We start from the raw sequence: 22,071 nt of genomic DNA, 5'->3' as shown, positions 1-22,071 counted from the left end.
ATTTTTGGTCCAGAACATTTTTTGCTTTATTCATTTTCGACGTGTTTCTTGCTACTTTATGTTGTATTTTTTTTTTTTACATGAGGTTTCCAGTTCATTTTATCATCTAACACCCAAAAATGTGTTTTCTTTTACCCTTTCAATATCTAATCCGTCTATTTGTATTTGTGTTTGACTTTCTCTTCTACTGTTACCAAATATGATTATTTTAGTTTTACTGCGATTCAAAGAGTCTGTTTTTGTCAAAACCTTTTATAAATTTGTTTATTTATTTTATTATTTGTATTAGTTTTTGTGTGTTCTCTCCTGAACAAAACGCAGTTGTATCATCTGCAAATAATACTAAATTTAAGTAACTTTACAAATATCGTTTATATAAAGATTGAACAATTTTGGTCCAAGTATTGATCCCTGAGGTACGCCACAAGATATTTTCAGCTCTGTAGACGCCCAGCTTCACGTATTGCTTCCTGTTGGTTAAGTAGCTCTTACCCAGTTTTAGCCATCATAATTCTTAGCTGCTGGACAGTTGCTGACAACTCTGCTTCATTGATCACCATACACCCCCATATCAGCTTTTCAACTTTGCGCCTAGAACAATCCGGATCGTTCCTTTCCTCTTTGGTCCGGAGGACACGACGTCCACAGTTTCCAAAAACAATTTGAAATGTGGACTCGTCAGACCACAGAACACTTTTCCACTTTGTATCAGTCCATCTTAGATGAGCTCAGGCCCAGCGAAGCCAACAGCTTTTCTGGGTGTTGTTGATAAATGGTTTTCGCCTTGCATAGGAGAGTTTTAACTTGCACTTACAGATGTAGCGACCAACTGTAGTTACTGACAGTGGGTTTCTGAAGTGTTCCTGAGCCCATGTGGTGATATCCTTTACACACTGATGTGGCTTGTTGATGCAGTACAGCCTGAGGGATGGAAGGTCACGGGCTTAGCTGCTTACGTGCAGTGATTTCTCCAGATTCTCTGAACCCTTTGATGATATTACGGAGCGTAGATGGTGAAATCCCTAAATTCCTTGCAATAGCTGCTTGAGAAAGGTTGTTCTTAAACTGTTCAACAATTTGCTCAGGCATTTGTTGACAAAGTGGTGACCCTCGCCCCATCCTTGTTTGTGAATGACTGAGCATTTCATGGAAGCTACTTTTATACCCAATCATGGCACCCACCTGTTCCCAATTTGCCTGCACACCTGTGGGATGTTCCAAATAAGTGTTTGATGAGCATTCCTCAACTTTATCCGTATTTATTGCCACCTTTCCCAACTTCTTTGTCACGTGTTGCTGGCATCAAATTCTAAAGTTAATGATTATTTGCAGAAAAAAAAAAAGTTTATCGGTTTGAACATCAAATATGTTGTCTTTGTAGCATATTCAATTGAATATGGGTTGAAAAGGATTTGCAAATCATTGTCTTCCGTTTATATTTACATCTAACACCATTTCCCAACTCATATGGAAACGGGGTTTGTACTAAAGTTAGTGTAACGCCTTCCCGGTTCATGTTTGTCGTCAAAATCACGCAGTAAAAACATTAAAATGCATAAAGTAAGGACATGATTGGGCAGCTTTTATGACTCCATCCAATCCTAAGGAACCTGACCCAGCCTCATGATTGGCACACTAGCGAGAGGGGTAGGTCCCTCCTTGTTGGGGATGCTAGGTAATAAACCGGCACCCTGCATTGCTGACTAAAAGACGTCTTCTGCCTCCATTTTTCTGTTTACTACAGTCTGTTGAAGCAGCACATTTATCCGTGGCAGGCCACCACAAATAAATGAATATATGGACAAAAAAAGGCATGGAGCTACGTCCAGCCAAGATGGAGAGGTTGTCTTTTGAGGTTGGATTTGCAGACCCTACACTTCTTGCATAAAAGTTGTGCGATTGCACACGCTTGTCTAGGGTAGTCATCCTCAAAGCTGACATAGAATATGGTCAAAGTCAGGACTTGGAGAGAATCATTTGTTTCATGCACCCAAGCAGGCCATTTCTGTTCTCTGTCAGTCCGCCTCTATCTTCACTCTGCACACACACACACACACACACACACACACACACACACACACACACACACACACACACACACACACACACACACACACACACACACACACACACACACACACACACACACACACACACACACACACACACACACACACACCCACACACACATTCTGGTTATCATTTGGAATGGGGACCAAGTTTTTGATCATGACTTGTAGGAACCACACTTTCCAAAGGTTGTGGAGACATAAACATGTTTTGGTAAAATGGCCACTGCCCAGTTAGCTCATACAAGTCTTTAAATCTCTGGATTGATGAAGTAATGTGCTGATCATTCTTACTGGGGACCCTGGGGAAAAAGAGTTAAAGGCCTACTGAAATGATTTTTTTTTATTTAAACGGGAATAGCAGATCCATTCTATGTGTCATACTTGATCATTTTGCGATATTGCCATATTTTTGCTGAAAGGATTTAGTATAGAACAACGTCGATAAAGTTTGCAACTTTTGGTCTCTGATAAAAAAAAAACCTTGCCCCTACCGGGAGTAGCGTGACGTTGTCAGTTGTTTACGCCCTCATATTTTCCTATTGTTTTCAACGCAGCTAGAGCTATTCGGACAATTACCCCATTAATTTGAGCGAGGATGAAAGATTTGTGGACGAGGAACGTTAGAGTGACGGACTAGAATGCAGTGAAATACATATTTTTTTTCGCTCTGACCGTAACTTAGGTACAAGCTGGCTCATTGGATTCCACACTCTCTCCTTTTTCTATTGTGGATGACGGATTTGTATTTTAAACCACCTGGGATACTATATCCTCTTGAAAATGACAGTCGAGAACGCGAAATGGACATTCAGTGCCTTTTATCTCCATGACAATACATCAGCGAAACGCCTTAGCTACGAGCTAACGTGATAGCATCGTGCTTTAACTGCATATAGAAACAAAAAAAAAAAACCCCTGACTGGAAGGATAGATAGAAAATCAACAATACTATTAAACCGTGGACATGTAACTACACGGTTAATGCTTTCCAGGCTGGCGAAGGTTAACAATGCTGTGCTAACGACGCCATTGAAGCCTACTTAGCAACCGGACCTCACAGAGCAATGCTAAAAACATTAGTTCTCCACCTACGCCAGCCAGCCTTCATCTGCTCATCAACACCCGTGCTCACCTGCGTTCCAGAGATCGACGGAAGCACGAAGGACTTCACCCGATGCGTTTGGCGGCCCGTAGACATAGGAAGTCAAGGTGAGGTCGCCGGCTAGCGCGTCTGCTCTCCAACAAAGTCCTCCTGGTTGTGTTGCTGTAGTCCGCTGCTAATACACCGATCCCACCTACAACTGTCTTCTTTGCAGCCTTCATTGTTCATTAAACAAAATGCAAAAGATGTCCAGAATACTGTGGAATTATGAAATGAAAACAGAGCTTTTTGTATAGGATTCTACGGGGTACCATAAATTCCGTTTAACTGACTACGTCACGCGCATACGTCATCATACCGCGACGTTTCAGCCGGATATTTCCCGGGAGATTTAAAATGTCACTTTATAAGTTAACCCGGCCGTATTGGCAAACTACCAGACTGCGTGGTCGCTAGTAGTGGCTTTCAGTAGGCCTTTAATATGGTTCATGGGGACTAAATTTAAATCATTTTGCATAATTCACACAAATGTGTACGTGACTACTGAGGACCATTTAAAAAAATTAAAACGTTCAAAGTAAATATGACATGATGGTCAGAATACAACACTACAGCTGTCCTCTTATAGGAAGTTTCACCACTTCAATGTTAAAGCAAATCCTGCATCTTCTATTTAGCAGTACTGAAGTTGTCTGCAACTCCAACTACCATATATAGAAGGATGGAACATTCTGAATGTGAATCATGCTTTAAGGCATCCATCCATCCATCCATCTTCAACCGCTTATCCGGAATCGGGTCGCGGGGACAGCAGCTCCAGCAAAGACCCCCAGACTTCCCTCTCCAGAGCAACATTTGCGACTTCCTCCTGGGGAATCCCGAAGCGTTCCCAGGCCAGAGAGGAGATGTAATCCCCCCATCTGGTCCTTGGCCTGCCGCGGGGCCTCCTCCCAGTGGGACGTGCAACGAGGACCTCCCTAGGGAGACGCTCGTGAGGCATCCGCACGAGATGCCCGAACCACCTAAGCTGGCTCCTTTCCAAGCGAAGGAGCAGCGGCTCTACTCCGAGTCTCTCTCGGGTGACTGCACTTCTCACCCTATCTCTAAGGGAGATGCCAGCCACCCTTCTGAGGAAACTCATTTCGGCCGCTTGTATCCGCGATCTTATTCTTTCGGTCATTACCCACACTTCATGACCATAGGTGAGAGTAGGAATGTAGATAGCTCGGTAGACCGAGAGCTTTGCCTTCTGGCTCAGCTCCCGTTTCGTCACAACAGTGCGGCAGAGAGACTGCAATACTGCCCCAGCTGCTCCGATTCTCCGGCTGATTTCCTTCTCCATCTTTCCCTCACTCGTGAACAAGACCCCGAGATACTTAAACTCCTCCACCTGGGACAGAGTCCTGTCCCCTACCCGGACTGTACAAACCATCGGTTTCCTGCTGAGAACCATGGCCTCAGATTTGGAGATGCTGATCCTCATTCCAGCCGCTGAACACTCGGCTGCGAACCGATCCAGTGAGAGCTGAAGCTCACGAACCGAAGGTGCCATCAGGACCACATCATCTGCAAACAGCAGTGACGCAACCTTTAGCCCCCCGAGACGTATACCCTCTCCGCCATGGCCACGACTCCGCCTAGAAATCCTGTCCATGAAAATCACAAACAGGATAGGTGACAGAGCGCAGCCCTGGCGGAGACCAACCCCCACTGGAAACGGATCCGACTTACATCCAAGCACCCGGACACAACTCTCGCTTTGGTTGTACAGAGATTGGATGGCCCTCAACAGGGTTCCCCTCACTCCGTACTCCCTCAGCACCTCCCACAAGATCTCCCGAGGGACGCGGTCATACGCCTTCTCCAAATCCACAAAACACATGTAGACTGGATAGGCATACTCCCAGGCCCTCTCCAGGATTCCCGCAAGCGTAAAGAGTTGGTCAGTTGTTCCACGACCAGGACGGAATCCACATTGCTCCTCTTGAATCTGAGGTTCGACTATCGGCCGGACCCTCCTTTCCAGTACCTTGGCGTAAACTTTCCCAGGGAGGCTGAGTAGTGTGATACCCCTGTAATTAGCACTTAAGATTTCTCTTCACCAGATCCCCCATATGCTCTCCTTCCACCCCTCGATCCATAATTTTACTCTCTAGATCAGGGCCTACTTTAACAAAAAAGTGATTGAAGCGATCTGCCACCTCCTCCATATTGTAATTTTCAATATCATCTTCTTTGAAATATTTAGGTAAGCTGTTTTGTTTGACACCATCTCTTATTATACTGTTTAATATGTTCCATATCCCTTTTATATTATCTTTATTACGCTCTAGTTTATCCTTGTAGTATTCTTTTTTACTTATCCTTATAATACTGATTAACTTATTTTTATATTTTTTATATTTATCCTCAGCTTCTTTGGTTCTCTGTCTAATAAAATTCCTGTATAATGCATTTTTCTTTTTACAAGCATTTTGCAAACCTTTCGTTAACCATGGACAGTTATCAAATGCTCTTGTTTTGTTGTATTCTTTGATTGGACAATGTTTATCATACTTTGACTTAAATATTTCCAAAAATATATTATAAGCACTGTCCACATCTTTTTCATTATAAATCATATCCCAGTTCAGTGATACTAGATCCTGTATTAACATATTAATTGATTTGTCTGTCTTTATTCGCCTAAATATTTTTTGTTTACCTGTCCTATTCTTATAAACATAATCAATTACCGTAAATACCGGCAGGTGGTCGGTAATATCGCAGACTAATAACCCACTTATTTTGTTATCAATTACATTGGTAAATATGTTGTCTATGAGAGTGGCACTGTGAGATGTAATTCTACTGGGTCTAGTGATTGAAGGAAGTAGGCACATACTGTGTATTGTATTTATAAAATCCTCTGTGCTTTTATGATTGCTATGTTTCAATATATCTATGTTAGTATCTCCACATATAAATATATTTTTATTACCTATTCCTGAGAACATGCCTCCCATCCAGTCCTTAAAAGTATCAATACTTGAATCGGGCGCCCTGTATACACAACTGATTAGCATATTTTTTTTGTTTTCCATGCAAATCTCAATTGTAATGCATTCGAGAAGGTTATCAACCACCTGTGACATAGCTTCTACAATCTTGAAATTGAAATTTGTATCCACATAAATTGCTACTCCTCCTCCACCCTTGTTAATTCTGTTTTTATAAGTAAGTTCATAGCCATCCATCTCAAAGTCCATTCCCCTTTCCTTGTTGAACCAAGTTTCAGATATTGCTATGATATTGAATGGTTGTGAGAATGAGTACAAATAGTTCTTAATGGATTTAAAGTTTGTATATAGACTTCTACCATTAATGTGAATAATAGATAACTTCCCATCTGCTTTGATGTTGTGATTATACTGTTCAGTAGTGTAGTATTTACAAGAGTTATTAATGTTGGAAAAGAAATTTATATCTGGGTCAATGTCCAGTTCCAAGTCCAGTGTGTTGTGCTCATAGTGATCCAATGTGTTAAATGCAGTAAATTGTTCATAGTCCATTATCCGCTGATTTAGATGACTGTCGTCACCCATTGTAGCGAAAGTCATATTGTTGTGTGACATGGTGTGTTGTTACCTTAGTTCAGTTAGACCAGAATGCCAGTCCCTTTGGCTCTTCCCTACTGGTACTTGTCTAACTCCTCCATGCTTCTGATGAGTACCACTTTTGCATTCATTCCGTTCAACTTCACAAAAATCTTGCAACTTGTGGTCCAAGTATTCTGTATTTTCCCCTGCTTCCTGAGGTGGTGTGCCTTTTTTGCAATGTCTGCGTTGTGCTTCGTTAAGTGCTCGTTTAGAAAGATGTTTGAGCCCTTTAACTTTCTCCCCTGGCTCAGTAGTGCGGTCTTGTGCTTTCGGTTTGCAAACCTTATGATGACAGCTGGTTTGTCATTGCTGTCGTTGTTTCTCCTGGGCAGGGTATGGCAAGCCTCGATGGTGTTACAGTCCAGTGTGATTCCTTTGGACTGTAGAAAGGTAGCCACTTGTTGCTCCGTTGAGATATCCAGCTCACCGTCGGCGACACCGCTCGCCCCCGCGTTGTTACCGGCGGTCACCGCCCGCGCGTATGACCGGGGTTTTATGTGGAGACCCGATACAATCACATCATTTATCCTGCTGTATTGCTCCAAAGCTTGTACCCTGCTCTCCAAAAAGTCGAGTCGTTTGTCCTTCTCGGCGTTCTGGATCCGCAGCGTCTTCACTTCCGCAACCAGCTCCATGATCGTTTTCTGCTGTTTACTCACAACAGACATCTCCTCCGTCAGAAAGTCAAGCGACTTTCTAATTTCGTCGATGTCCTCCTTGTTCTTCTTGGTTCCCATGTTGATTACCACTCGGACAATTTCTGGTCTTTCCAGGTGATGGTGGGCTCGGGCCGACCCACCGCCAGGCAGAAGAGGTTGACGTTCTCGCCCTCGTTTACCGACACGTCCGTGGAGATGTTGATGATCCTGGCCGGCACTTGCACAATGAGGTAGACGTGGGCGATGCGGAGCTTGTTGCTGGCCTGGAAGGTGCAGGTGTAGGGCCCCTCGTCGCTCACTTGCACCTGGTGGATGTGGATGGAGAAGTCGCTGCTGTTGTTGTTCACCAGCGTCACGCGCTTGTCCAGCGACCACTTGTCCTTGCCCGTGAACAGGATGTTGGAGCGGTTCAGCCACGCCTTGTGGGTCACCTCCTCGTCGATGTGACACCTCAGAGTGACGTTCTCTCCTTCTAAAACTGTGATGTTGTCCGGCAGCTGCCCAAATTCTGCCGTTCCGTGGACGGCGGAGCCAACTCTTCTACAGTCACACGCAGTTTAATGAGTAAAAACTCCGGCGCTGGTAGTCGGCTCTCCAGCATACAATCTGTCTGTCTGTTCAATAATAAATAAAACAAAAGTGTTATAACTTGCATCAAGTTCAATAATAAATCAACAAAAGTGTTACAACTTACATCAAGTTCAACAATAAATCAAATAACTTGCATCAAGTTCAATAAAAAATCGAATAAAAGTGCCACTTTGCAATCTTTGCAACAAAAAAAAAGGAGGAGCTATGCATTTGGCAAGACAGTGCTGGGGAAAAGGGGTTTTACAGTACTCCAGCATTAGTGGCTGCAATGAGCCTGTTTTGCACTGCACAGCATTTCAAATCGGGGTTGCAGGCTTGACACTGCCACTCTTAAGTCATGCTCAATGTTCAGCTGAGACCTGTACTTCATTTTGAGTGAAGCAACAGCTGAAAAGCCTATCTCACACAGATAACAACCCATCCGCGCGAAAGTTTGTTCCGCTTAGCCCCGCCCCCATTAGTTACTGTTGCTATGTCTGTCAAACTTTCGCTCCTACCTAGGAATTTAAAGCCTACAGGAAAAATAAGTGATTCACATTTATTTATATAGCGGATTCCACAGACAGAATCACAAAGTGATTTACAGTGTGTATAGAAAATGAAAGCATAGTAAAAAAAAAAAAATCTAAGAATATAATAAAAAAATAAAAAATTTAAAGTGAAATTTCCTCCCGTTCCTCGCGCCCCACCTGTCATGTCTCTATTCCCCACCAGTGGGGCACGCCCCACACTTTAAGAAACGCTGCTTTAAGGTAATCATGTTTTATAATCATGCTGTATGAAAATGTCATCCTAAGGAACGCTAAACCAGATTTTGTTTTTGGACAAATATATTAGTTTTAACTAAGGATGGATACCATACAGAATCACAGTACTATTAATGGTTAAACCTTTTTAAATGATTAACATCATTTAAAAAGGTTTCCCTTTAGGGGACCTGTTTTTTTGTCCCCATACCGTCAGAGGTCCCCTAAAGGTGACTGTGTAAACCAGGCCTGGGCAATTATTTTCACTCGGGGGGCCACATTTAGAGAAAAAAATGTCTGGGGGCCAGTATATCTATTTTTAGGAATACTAATACAAAACCTCACAATAATGTCTGATTGAATGCTAAAAACGTTATGACAGACCGCCTTAAAAAACGTAATGGAATTTTACATTTTTCTATGAACGATAAAACACTGAATATTGACCAAATATGAACGTCACACCCCCTTTTGATCGACATATTTTACAGTCAAGTGAAACGCAACAAAAATGCAACAAACAGTGAAATATGAACGTGAACGGTACAAAATAAACCCACCTACAATCTGATATATCTGATGTATCACTAAGCTTTAAAGGCCTACTGAAAGCCACTACTAGCGACCACGCAGTCTGATAGTTTATATATCAATGATGAAATCTTAACATTGCAACACATGCCAATACGGCCGGGTTAACTTATAAAGTGACATTTTAAATTTCCCGCTAAACTTCCGGTTGAAAACGTCTATGTATGATGACGTATGAGCATGACGTTAACGGTTGATACGGAAGTATTCGGACCCATTGAATACAATACAAAAAAGCTCTGTTTTCATTTCATAATTCCACAGTATTCTGGACATCTGTGTTAGTGAATCTTTTGCAATTTGTTTAATGAACAATGGAGACTGCTAAGAAGAAAGTTGTAGGTGGGATCGGTGTATTAGCGGCTGGCTGTAGCAACACAACAAGGAGGACTTACTTGGATAGCAGACGCGTTAGCCAACGCTAGCCGCCAACCGCATCTGTGATCGGGTGAAGTCCTTTGTCGCGCCGTCGATCGCTGGAACGCAGGTGAGGACGGGTGTTGATGAGCAGATGAGGGCTGGCTGGTGTAGGTGGAGCGCTAATGTTTTATCATAGCTCTGTGAGGTCCGGTTGCTAAGTTAGCTTCAGCGTCGTTAGCAACAGCATTGTTAAGCTTTGCCAGGCTGAGAATTTTTAACCGTGTAGTTACATGTCCATGGTTTAATAGTATTGTTGATCTTCTGTCTATCCTTCCAGTCAGGGATTTATTTATTTTGTTTCTATCTGCATTTGAGCCAGATGCTGTCACGTTAGCTCAGTAGCTAAAGAGCTTCGCCGATGTATTGTCGTGGAGATAAAAGTCACTGAGAATGTCCATTTCGCGTTCTCGACTCTCATTTTCAAGAGGATATAGTATCCGAGGTGGTTTAAAATACAAATCCGTGATCCACAATAGAAAAAGGAGAGAGTGTGGAATCCAATGAGCCAGCTTGTACCTAAGTTACGGTCAGAGCGAAAAAAGATATGTTTGCACTGCATTCTAGTCCGTCACTCTAACGTTCCTCATCCACAAATCTTTCATCCTCGCTCAAATTAACGGGGTAATCGTCGCTTTCTCGGTCCGAATCGCTCTAGCTGCGTTGAAAACAATAGGAAAATATGAGGAAGCGAACAACCGACTACGTCACGCTACTTCCGGTAGGAGCAAGGCTTTTTTTTTATCAGAGACCAAAAGTTGCGAACTTTATCGTCGTCGTTCTATACTAAATCCTTCCAGCAAAAATATGGCAATATCGCGAAATGATCAAGTATGACACATAGAATGGATCTGCTATCCCCGTTTAAATAAAAAAAATTCATTTCAGTAGGCCTTTAAACTTTGTTGTGAAAATCTCCTTCCGCGTCTGTAGAAACGCTTCCCGCCCACACTGCTTGGTGCCTCATCTGAGCTGTTGTGACGTAGATTACCATAGTAACTAATTAAATGACCATAGTAACTAATTAAATGACCATAGTAACTAGAGATGTCCGATAATATCGGCCTGCCGATATTATCGGCCGATATATGCGTTAAAATGTAATATCGGAAATTATCGGTATCGTTTTTTTTTATTATCGGTATCGTTTTTTTTTTGTTTGTTTGTTTTTTTCATTAAATCAACATAAAAAACACAAGATACACTTACAATTAGTGCACCAAGCCAAAAAACCTCCCTCCCCCATTTACACTCATTCACACAAAAGGGTTGTTTCTTTCTGTTATTAATATTCTGCTTCCTACATTATATATCAATATATATCAATACAGTCTGCAAGGGATACAGTCCGTAAGCACACATGATTGTGCGTGCTGCTGCTCCACTAATAATACTAACCTTTAACACTTAATTTTACTCATTTTCATTCATTACTAGTTTCTATGTAACTGTTTTTATATTGTTTTACTTTCTTTTTTATTCAAGAAAATGTTTTTAATTTATTGATCTTATTTTACAATTTTTTTAAAAAGTACCTTATCTTCACCATACCTGGTTGTCCAAATTAGGCATAATAATGTGTTAATTCCACGACTGCATATATCGGTTGATATCGGTATCGGTAATTAAAAGAGGTGGACAATATCGGAATATCGGATATCGGCAAAAAGCCATTATCGGACATCCCTAATAGTAACTAATTAGATTACCATAGTAACTGGTATGTCATCCCAAAGTGCAGATTCCAACCATAGAAATACTTTGTATAGTTGAAGACTTACGGTCATCACTGCACATCATAATGGCAGCTACAGTTTCCATCTTAGACATCTAAAAAAATTATTTGGGAATGTCCGGCGGGCCAGATTGAAAAGCTCAACAGGCCTCATGTGACCCCCGGGCCTTAATTTGCCCAGGTCTGGTGTAAACAGAGCGATGTCCCCATTAAGTAAGCATTGCCAGAACACACACACACACACACACACACACACACACACACACACACACACACACACACACACACACACACACACATCTTATTTGAGCCAAAAGACTCACTGGGGTAGAGAGTCTGGTTCCTGGAAATGTCAAACTGCTTTGTCATGTCTAATCTCAGTCACCCTAACTACTGTGTATATGTGTATTACAGCAACAAAAAAAAGGCACTTAAAAGCCAGTCACCCCACCACTCTGGGCCAACAAAGAGCGCACGGTAGACTACATTTAGCAGGGTTTATGGCCATTAAAAGACAAGATTGTGCGGCTGAAACATGACTGATGTAATCTAATTGGTGTCAAGTTGTGCTTCTTTGGAGAACAAAATAGTTGGGGCATCAAGATGTCATTAAGATGCTACTAATATAGGACAATATTTCTGATTTAAAGGGGTTTCATTATGATTTTTTTTACTTCATTAAAACACTTCCTTGTGGTGTACTTAAAGGCCTACTGAAATGATTTTTTAAAAAATTTAAACGGGAATAGCAGATCCATTCTATGTGTCATACTTGATCATTTCGCGATATTGCCATATTTTTGCTGAAAGGATTTAGTAGAGAAAATCGACGATAAAGTTTGCAACTTTTGCTCGCTGATAAAAAAAAAAGCCTTGCCTGTAGCGGAAGTAGCGTGACGTCACAGGAGCTAGTATTCCTCACAATTCCCCGTTGTTTACAATGGAGCGAGAGAGATTCAGAGCGACAAAGCGACGATTACCCCATTAATTTGAGCGAGGATGAGATTCGTAGGACTTGAGAGGCAGTGATGGACGTATCTTTTTTCGCTCTGACCGTAACTTAGGTACAAGCTGGCTCATTGGATTCCACACTCTCCTTTTTCTATTGTGGATCACGGATTTGTATTTTAAACCACCTGGGTTACTATATCCTCTTGAAAATGAGAGTCGCGCACGTGAAATGGACATTTAAAGTGACTTTTATCTCCAAGACAATACATCGGTGACACACTTAGCTACTGAGCTAACGTGATAGCATCGTTCTCAAATGAAGATAGAAACAAAAGAAATAAACCCCTGACTGGAAGGATAGACAGAAGATCAACAATACTATTAAACCATGGACATGTAACTACACGGTTAAAAATTATCAGCCTGGTAAGGCTTAAAAATGCTGTTGCTAACGACGCTAAGGCTAATTTAGCAACTTAGCAACCGGACCTCACAGAACTATGATAAAACATTAGCGCTCCACCTAAGCCAGCCAGCCCTCATCTGCTCATCAACAGCCGTGCTCACCTGCGTTCCAGCGATCGACGGCGCGACGAAGGACTTCATCCATGGGTTTGGCGGCAAGCATCGGCTAGGCGTAGTAAGTAGTCCTTGTTGTGTTGCTGTAAGTATTGTACTTAGCCGCTAATCCATCCCACCTACAAAGTTCTTCTTTGCAGCCTCCATTGTTCATTAAACAAATTACAAAAGATTCACCAACACAGATGTCCAGAATACTGTGGAATTTTGTCGAAGAAAGCAAGAGGTTTTTGTATCGGGTCCGACGGGGTCCAACCACTTCCGTGGATTTTGTGACGATAGATTTTATTTTACAGACCGTTTCCAAGCAGCTTTCTATCCGTCTCTTCAGAATGTTTTGTGGGCGGTCTTATTTTCATGGCTCTACTTTGACTATGTCTTCTCTCCTCCATCTTTGTTTCAGTTTGTAACGCTTCCACAGTGAGTCTACAAACAGATACGGTCGTGCTCATAAGTTTACATACCCTGGGAGAATTTATGATTTCTTGGCCATTCTTCAAAAATATGAATGATAACACAAAAACCTTCCTTCCACTCATGCTTAATGGCTGTGTGAAGCTATTTATTGGCAAACAACTGTGTTTACTCTTTTTAAATCAAAATGACCCAAGAAAGTACCCGAATGACCCTGATCAAAAGTTGACATACCCCAGTGACTTTGATCTGATAACATGCACAAAAGTTGACACAAACAGGTTTGAATGGCTAATCAAGGTTCCAATCCTCACCTGTGACATGTTTGTTTGTAATGAATGTGTGTGTATAAAAGGTCAGTGAGTTTCTGGGCTTCTGACAGACCATTGCATCTTTCATCCAGTGCTGCACACGTCTCTGGATTCTGAGTCATGGGGAAGGCAAAATAATTGTCAAAGGATCTGCGAGAAAAGGTCATTGAACTGCATAAAACAGGAAAGGGGTATAAAAAGATATCCAAGGAATTGAGAATGCCAACCAGCAGCGTTCAAACGCTGATTAAGAAGTGGAAAATGAGGGATTCAGGTAGACCAGCAAAGATTTCAGCCACAACTGCCAGGAAAATTGTTGGAGATGCAAAGAAAAATCCACAAATAACTTCAGCTGAAATACAGGACTCTCTGAAAAATGGTGGTGTGGCTGTTTCAAGATAAACAATAAGGAGGCACTTGAAGAAAAATGGGCTGCCTGGTCGAGTCGCCAGAAGAAAGCCATTTCTGCGCAAATGTTACAAAGTATCCCGCTTACATTACGCCAAACAGCACAGAGACAAGCCTCAAAACTTCTGGAACAAAGTAATTTGGAGTGATGGCGACTTGACCATGCATCCCATTTTTCTTTTCCTCTTCTTTCCTGACAATTTAAATCAATGTTCAAGTAAATATATTTTTTTTATTGTAAAGAATAATAAATACATTTTAATTTAATTCTTCATTTTAGCTTCTGCTTTTTCCACGAAGAATATTTGTGAAATATTTCTTCAAAGTTATTATGATTAAAATTCAAAAAAATTATTCTGGCAAATCTAGAAAATCTGTAGAATCAAATTTAAATCTTATTTCAAAGTCTTTTGAATTTCTTTTAAAATTTTTGTTCTGGAAAATCTAGAAGAAATAGTGATTTCTCTTTGTTAGAAATATAGCTTGGTCCAATTTGTTATATATTCTAACAAAGTGCAGATTGGATTTTAACCTATTTAAAACATGTCATCAAAATTCTAAAATTAATCTTAATCAGGAAAAATTACTAATGATGTTCCATAAATTATTTTTTTAAGTTTTTCTCTTCTTTTTTTCGGTTGAATTTTGAATTTTAAAGAGTCGAAATTGAAGATAAACTATGTTTCAAAATGTAATAGTCATTTTTTTTTCGTGTTTTCTCTTCTTTTAAACCGTTCAATTAAGTGTAAATATCATTCATTATTAATAATAACATAGAGTTAAAGGTAAATTGAGCAAATTGGCTATTTCTGGCAATTTATTGAAGTGCGTATCAAACTGGTAGCCCTTCGCATTAATCAGTACCCAAGAAGTAGCTCTTGCTTTCAAAAAGGTTGGTGACCCCTGCTTTAATGCATCCAGCGGGGCATCACAACAAAATTAGGCATAATAATGTGTTAACTCCACGACTGTATATATCGGTATCGGTTGATATTGGAATCGGTAATTAAGAGTTGGACAATATCGGATATCGGCAAAAAAGCCATTATTGGACATCTCTAAAAAAACCACCTAATTTTTAAGGTGTGTCTGCTTTTATTTTGCCTAATTACATGTACGGAAACCCTGCTGTGTGTGTGAGGGTGTTTGAGGGTGTTTGTTCAGGTGGATTAGTGGCAGTTTTCCGATTCCTGGGGTGATTCTGTGTTCCCAGTAATGTTGTCTTTCTCAAAGTCCCCCTCTCATCCTCCACTTGTTTTAATCCTTCCGGTTGCCAATATCACATGTAAGTCTTTTTTTTTTTTTTAGGGGACGAGCCAGTCCACCCACTCTCAAGCTGTTCCCTCTTACCACACACACACACACACACACACACACACACACACACACACACACACACACACACACACACACACACACACACACACACACACACACACACACAGTCCATCCAAGGCCGTGATCACATCTGTTAAATTGTCTCCGAATCAACACACACACTGTCTCCCTTTTGTCTGAACAAGCGTTGTCCTTTTATTTGTCTCCTGATTGTTTCCATCTTGTGATGTTGTTGTAGGCGTTCAATTCCGCTGCGCGTCCCACGAGAAATAACACACAGTGATTGCCCCCTTCTCCTCTTGTTTCCGTCGGTGTGAATAGCACACTGATTTTGCTGTCTGGGTTGAGAAAAGGCTCCTGATTGCTTAGACTTTCCTTGCAGTGTGCCTGCTGGTCGTCTCAGCTTCCCCGTAAGGTTGCCTATAAGCACACCACAGCATGTATTTGCTCTACAGACATGCAGCAATATTGCCTCTGCTTCCTTTGTGTGCTGTACAAATGTATGATTGAGACGTGAGAATGACAGCTCTGCTTTGTCTCCACAGCAACTGATGCGCTCCTCCGTCTTCCACATGTTCATCCTGAGCATGGTGGCTGTGGACGTGATCGTTGCCGCTAGCAACTATTACAAGGGCGAGAACTACCGGAGGCACTACGACGAGTTTTACCTGGCGGAGGTGAGGTTTCCAAATTAAAACCAACATGAATCTATGTGCCCTGGATTTAATATAAATAGAATGTTTTATCGGATTATAGTTTTCCCTCTGAGTAAATATAATATTGGGAGGTTATTAGACATTTCATTCTGCAGCGTGCCACTCACATTTAACGCGGGATTGTAATGCTAGGTTCACACCAACGGCGCTTTGACGGCGCTTTAAAGCGGCGTTATAGCGTAACAAAGCGTGATTAAAGCGTGAGGGTCCTAATGGATGGTGGGAAAGCTTGTAGTGAAGCGGGACATGCGGCAAGTTCGCCAAAATTTTTTAAACGGTTTAAAAAAATTCTGCGCTCTGTCAAGAATGGAATAAAGCGCAGAGAGCGTATCAAAGTGTGACAAAGCCTGACAAAGCTCAGCAAAACTTGACTAAAAGCGTAGGTTAACAGATCTTGGTTCAAAGCGCGGACCCCAGTCTACAACTACAAATAGGAAGTGACTGTGATATTGACTAGTGACATTGAAACTTTTATGTAAAACCAACACAGGATTACAAATCCACTCTCTTTTGCATCATTGCCTTTTTTATACGATGATCATTGTTTCTGTACTTCTGTTAGAGTTTGCTGTTTGATGTTGCAGTTTGACATTACTGTCTATCATTTTTCTGTATGAAAATGTTAATAATAAAGAGAATATGTTACGTTTTATAAAAGAAATGCCTTTTATTATTTTCAACTAGCATAAGAATTGAAAAATAGATATTTATTAAGATGACAAAAATAAAAGAAATGAAGATATAAAACATAATATAACGGGAGAAATTGAAAAAATAAATGAATATAAAAAATGTGTGGGTAATTGCCTTTTATTATTTTCAACTAGCATAAGAAATCAAAGATAGATATTTATTAAGATGACAAAAATAAAAGAAATGAAGATATAAAACATAATATAACGAAAAAAAGAGAAATTGAAAAAATAAATGAATATAAAAAATGGGTGGATAATTGCCCTTTATTTTCAACTAGCATAATAAATGAAAGATAGATATTTATTAAGATGACAAAAATAAAAGAAATGAAGATATAAAACATAATATTACGGAAAAAAACGAGAAATTGAAAAAATAAATGAATATAAAAAATGTGTGGATAATTGCCTTTTGTTATTTTCAACTAGCATAATAAATGAAAGATAGATATTTATTAGGATGACAAAAATAAAAGAAATGAAGATATAAAACATAATATAACGGGGAAAAAAGAGAAATTGAAAAAATAAATGAATATAAAAAATGTGTGGATAATTGCCTTTTGTTATTTTCAACTAGCATAATAAATGAAATATAGATATTTATTAAGATGACAAAAATAAAAGAAATGAAGATGTAAAACATAATATAACGGAAAAAAAGAGAAATTGAAAAAATATATGAATATAAAAAATGGGTGGATAATTGCCTTTTGTTATTTTCAACTAGCATAATAAATGAAAGATAGATATTTATTAATATGACAAAAATAATAGAAATTAAGATATAAAACATAATATAACGGAAAAAAAAGAGAAATTGAAAAAATATATGAATATAAAAAATGGGTGGATAATTGCCTTTTGTTATTTTCAACTAGCATAATAAATGAAAGATAGATATTTATTAAGATGACAAAAATAAAAGAAATGAAGATATAAAACATACTATAACGGAAAAAAAGAGAAATTGAAAAAATATGTGAATATAAAAAATGGGTGGATAATTGCCTTTTGTTATTTTCAACTAGCATAATAAATGAAAGATAGATATTTATTAAGATGACAAAAATAAAAGAAATGAAGATGTAAAACATAATATAACGAAAAAAAAGAGAAATTGAAAAAATATATGAATATAAAAAAATGTGTGGAAAACAGTATACTGAGTTTTTCTCATTTTTTTTCTTATTTTTGTTGTAACAATGCACAACAGAGCTTGATAATCGTGTCAGAGCCTGATTTAAAGCGTCATGATCGCATCAAAGCATAATAAAGTTCAATAAAGCGTAATAAAACGTATCAAAGTGTGATTTAAAGCTTATCAAAGCGGGATCAAATCGTGAGGAATGGTAACAAAGCGGCAACTAATTCGTATCAGAGCGTATCAAAGCATAACATTACTTCGGAGATCGGGATATTCGTGGAAAAATTGACAAAAATGACGGCGCTTTGCTCGCCGCTTTAAAGCGCGGCAAGCGCTGTTGGTGTGAACCAGGCATAAATAGTGCATCCAGATGCACGGGTACCGTATTTTCCGCACTATAAGGCGCACCGGATTATAAAGCGCACCTTCAATGAATGGCATATTTCAAAACTTTGTTCATATATAAGGTGCACCGGATTATAAGGCGCACCTATGCATCCATTAGATGGAGCTGCGCCAAAGGGAATGTCAACAAAACAGTCAGATAGGTCAGTCAAACTTTATTAATAGATTACAAACCAGCGTTCTGACAACTCTGTTCACTCCCAGAATGAATAAACATCTGTTTTATTATTTTCCCCGAGGTAAAGTCAGTGACGTGGTGTTTTGTTTATCTTTTAACAACAGCAAGGTATAACATGTAGTGCAACATTTATATCACAAAGTGGAGGGGAACTTTTCCCCGATTCAATAAACAGGTAAAAAACAGTCTGATACTGTTACGGTATTTCCCAACACCGCAGCAGCAGAACCAATGTTGTGATAGCGGTAAAGAGCTCAGCAAACTGTTTAGCCAGTCTTAATACCGCTGATGATTTCGGCAAGGGTAACAACACGCATGGGTTTCATTACAGCTACTTAGGGGCTTACCCAATCTGATGGTTATCATGTATCAATTGCATGTAAATTTGCCGATATAAGCACTCCGATAAAAGAAGTCCTGCAGTGCTGGACATCCAGTTAACATGGAAATGTTCTCCAATAGACACACAAGGTTGGTCCTTTATTGTACTTTAGTGAAGTCATTTACAAACTGTAAACTATGCCTTCATGATGGTTTGTATGTTGTATGTATTTGATGTATTTGTACCTTGTTTTTACTGTTGTACCTTGTTTTTACTGTTGTACCTCGTTTTTACTGTCGTACCTTGTTTTTACTGTTGTACCTTGTTTTTACTGTTTTACCTCGTTTTTACTGTTGTACCTCATTTTTACTGTTGTACCTTGTTTTTACTGTTGTACCATGTTTTTACTGTTGTACCTTGTTTTTACTGTTGTACCTCGTTTTACTGTCGTACCTGGTTTTTACTGTTATACCTTGTTTTTACTGTTGTACCTCGTTTTTACCGTTGTACCTTGTTTTTACTGTTGTACCTCATTTTTACTGTTGTACCTTGTTTTTACTGTTGTACCTTGTTTTTACTGTTGTACCTTGTTTTTACTGTTGTACCTCGTTTTTACTGTCGTACCTGGTTTTTACTGTTATACCTTGTTTTTACTGTTGTACCTCGTTTTTACTGTTGTACCTCGTTTTTACTGTTGTACCTTGTTTTTACTGTTGTACCTCGTTTTTACTGTTGTACCTTGTTTTTACAGTTGTACCTCGTTTTTACTGTTGAACCTCGTTTTTACTCTTGTACCTTGTTTTTACTGTTGTACCTCGTTTTTACTGTTGTACCTCGTTTGTACTGTTGTACCTTGTTTTTACTGTTGTACCTTGTTTTTACTGTTGTACCTCGTTTTTACTGTCGTACCTGGTTTTTACTGTTATACCTTGTTTTTACTGTTGTACCTCGTTTTTACTGTTGTACCTCGTTTTTACTGTTGTACCTCGTTTTTACTGTTGTACCTTGTTTTTACAGTTGTACCTCGTTTTTACTGTTGAACCTCGTTTTTACTCTTGTACCTTGTTTTTACTGTTGTACCTCGTTTTTACTGTTGTACCTCGTTTGTACTGTTGTACCTTGTTTTTAGTGAAGTGAAGTGAAGTGAATTATATTTATATAGCGCTTTTCTCTAGTGACTCAAAGCGCTTTACATAGTGAAACCCAATATCTAAGTTACATTTAAACCAGTGTGGGTGGCACTGGGAGCAGGTGGGTAAAGTGTCTTGCCCAAGGACACAACGGCAGTGACTAGGATGGCGGAAGCGGGGATCGAACCTGGAACCCTTAAGTTGCTGGCACGGCCACTCTACCAACCGAGCTGTACCTCGTTTTTACTGTTGTACCTCGTTTTTACTGTCGTACCTGGTTTTTACTGTTGTACCTTGTTTTTACTGTTGTACCTCGTTTTTACTGTCGTACCTGGTTTTTACTGTTATACCTTGTTTTTACTGTTGTACCTCGTTTTTACTGTTGTACCTCGTTTTTACTGTTGTACCTCGTTTTTACTGTTGTACCTTGTTTTTACAGTTGTACCTCGTTTTTACTGTTGAACCTCGTTTTTACTCTTGTACCTTGTTTTTACTGTTGTACCTCGTTTTTACTGTTGTACCTCGTTTGTACTGTTGTACCTTGTTTTTAGTGAAGTGAAGTGAAGTGAATTATATTTATATAGCGCTTTTCTCTAGTGACTCAAAGCGCTTTACATAGTGAAACCCAATATCTAAGTTACATTTAAACCAGTGTGGGTGGCACTGGGAGCAGGTGGGTAAAGTGTCTTGCCCAAGGACACAACGGCAGTGACTAGGATGGCGGAAGCGGGGATCGAACCTGGAACCCTTAAGTTGCTGGCACGGCCACTCTACCAACCGAGCTGTACCTCGTTTTTACTGTTGTACCTCGTTTTTACTGTCGTACCTGGTTTTTACTGTTATACCTTGTTTTTACTGTTGTACCTCGTTTTTACTGTTGGACCTTGTTTTTACTGTTGTACCTCGTATTTACTGTTGTACCTCGTTTTTACTGTTGTACCTCGTTTTTACTGTTGTACCTCGTTTTTACTGTTGTACCTCGTTTTTACTGTCGTACCTGGTTTTTACAGTTATACCTCGTTTTTACTGTTGTACCTCGTTTTTACTGTTGTACCTCGTTTTTACTGTTGTACCTTGTTTTTACTGTCGTACCTCGTTTTTACAGTTGTACCTTGTTTTTACTGTCGTACCTCGTTTTTACTGTCGTACCTTGTTTTTACTGTTATACCTTGTTTTTACTGTTGTACCTCGTTTTTACTGTTGTACCTCGTTTTTACTGTTGTACCTCGTTTTTACTGTTGTACCTCGTTTTTACTGTTGTACCTCGTTTTTACAGTTGTACCTCGTTTTTACTGTTGAACCTCGTTTTTACTGTTGTACCTTGTTTTTACTGTTGTACCTCGTTTTTACTGTTGGACCTTGTTTTTACTGTTGTACCTCGTTTTTACAGTTGTACCTTGTTTTTACTGTCGTACCTCGTTTTTACTGTCGTACCTAGTTTTTACTGTTATACCTTGTTTTTACTGTTGTACCTCGTTTTTACTGTTGTACCTCGTTTTTACTGTTGTACCTCGTTTTTACTGTTGTACCTCGTTTTTACTGTTGTACCTCGTTTTTACAGTTGTACCTCGTTTTTACTGTTGAACCTCGTTTTTACTGTTGTACCTTGTTTTTACTGTTGTACCTCGTTTTTACTGTTGGACCTTGTTTTTACTGTTGTACCTCGTTTTTACTGTTGTACCTTGTTTTTACTGTTGAACCTCGTTTTTACTGTTGTACCTTGTTTTTACTGTTGTACCTCGTTTTTACTGTTGAACCTTGTTTTTAATGACTACTGCTGTGAAACAAATTGCCCCTTCGGGACAATAAAGATTTTCTAAGTCTAAACTATAGGCTACTAGGAGCTAGCAGTGACACAACAGCTAAGGAAACAAGAGCACACAAGCTAACTCAACTAAATGAGTGTCCTTCAGTGAACAATATTGC

General features: G+C 39.6%; 1 protein-coding gene across 5 annotated transcripts in view; it reads left to right on the top strand.

Annotated features, from left to right (window-relative positions):
* The window catches only part of nalcn (sodium leak channel, non-selective), a 453,873-nt gene that overhangs the window by 74,002 nt on the left and 357,800 nt on the right, over positions 1 to 22,071 (top strand). For all 5 annotated transcript variants that reach the window (XM_062061820.1, XM_062061819.1, XM_062061821.1 and 2 more), the window contains one exon: positions 16,098 to 16,229. In XM_062061820.1, the coding sequence (XP_061917804.1) occupies positions 16,098 to 16,229 (132 nt within the window). The remainder of the gene's footprint in view (positions 1 to 16,097; positions 16,230 to 22,071) is intronic.

The sequence above is a fragment of the Entelurus aequoreus genome, linkage group LG10 (genome assembly GCF_033978785.1).
Source record: "Entelurus aequoreus isolate RoL-2023_Sb linkage group LG10, RoL_Eaeq_v1.1, whole genome shotgun sequence".
In the NCBI taxonomy this organism is placed as follows: domain Eukaryota; kingdom Metazoa; phylum Chordata; class Actinopteri; order Syngnathiformes; family Syngnathidae; genus Entelurus; species Entelurus aequoreus.
This window is presented reverse-complemented; position numbering and strand designations above follow the sequence as displayed.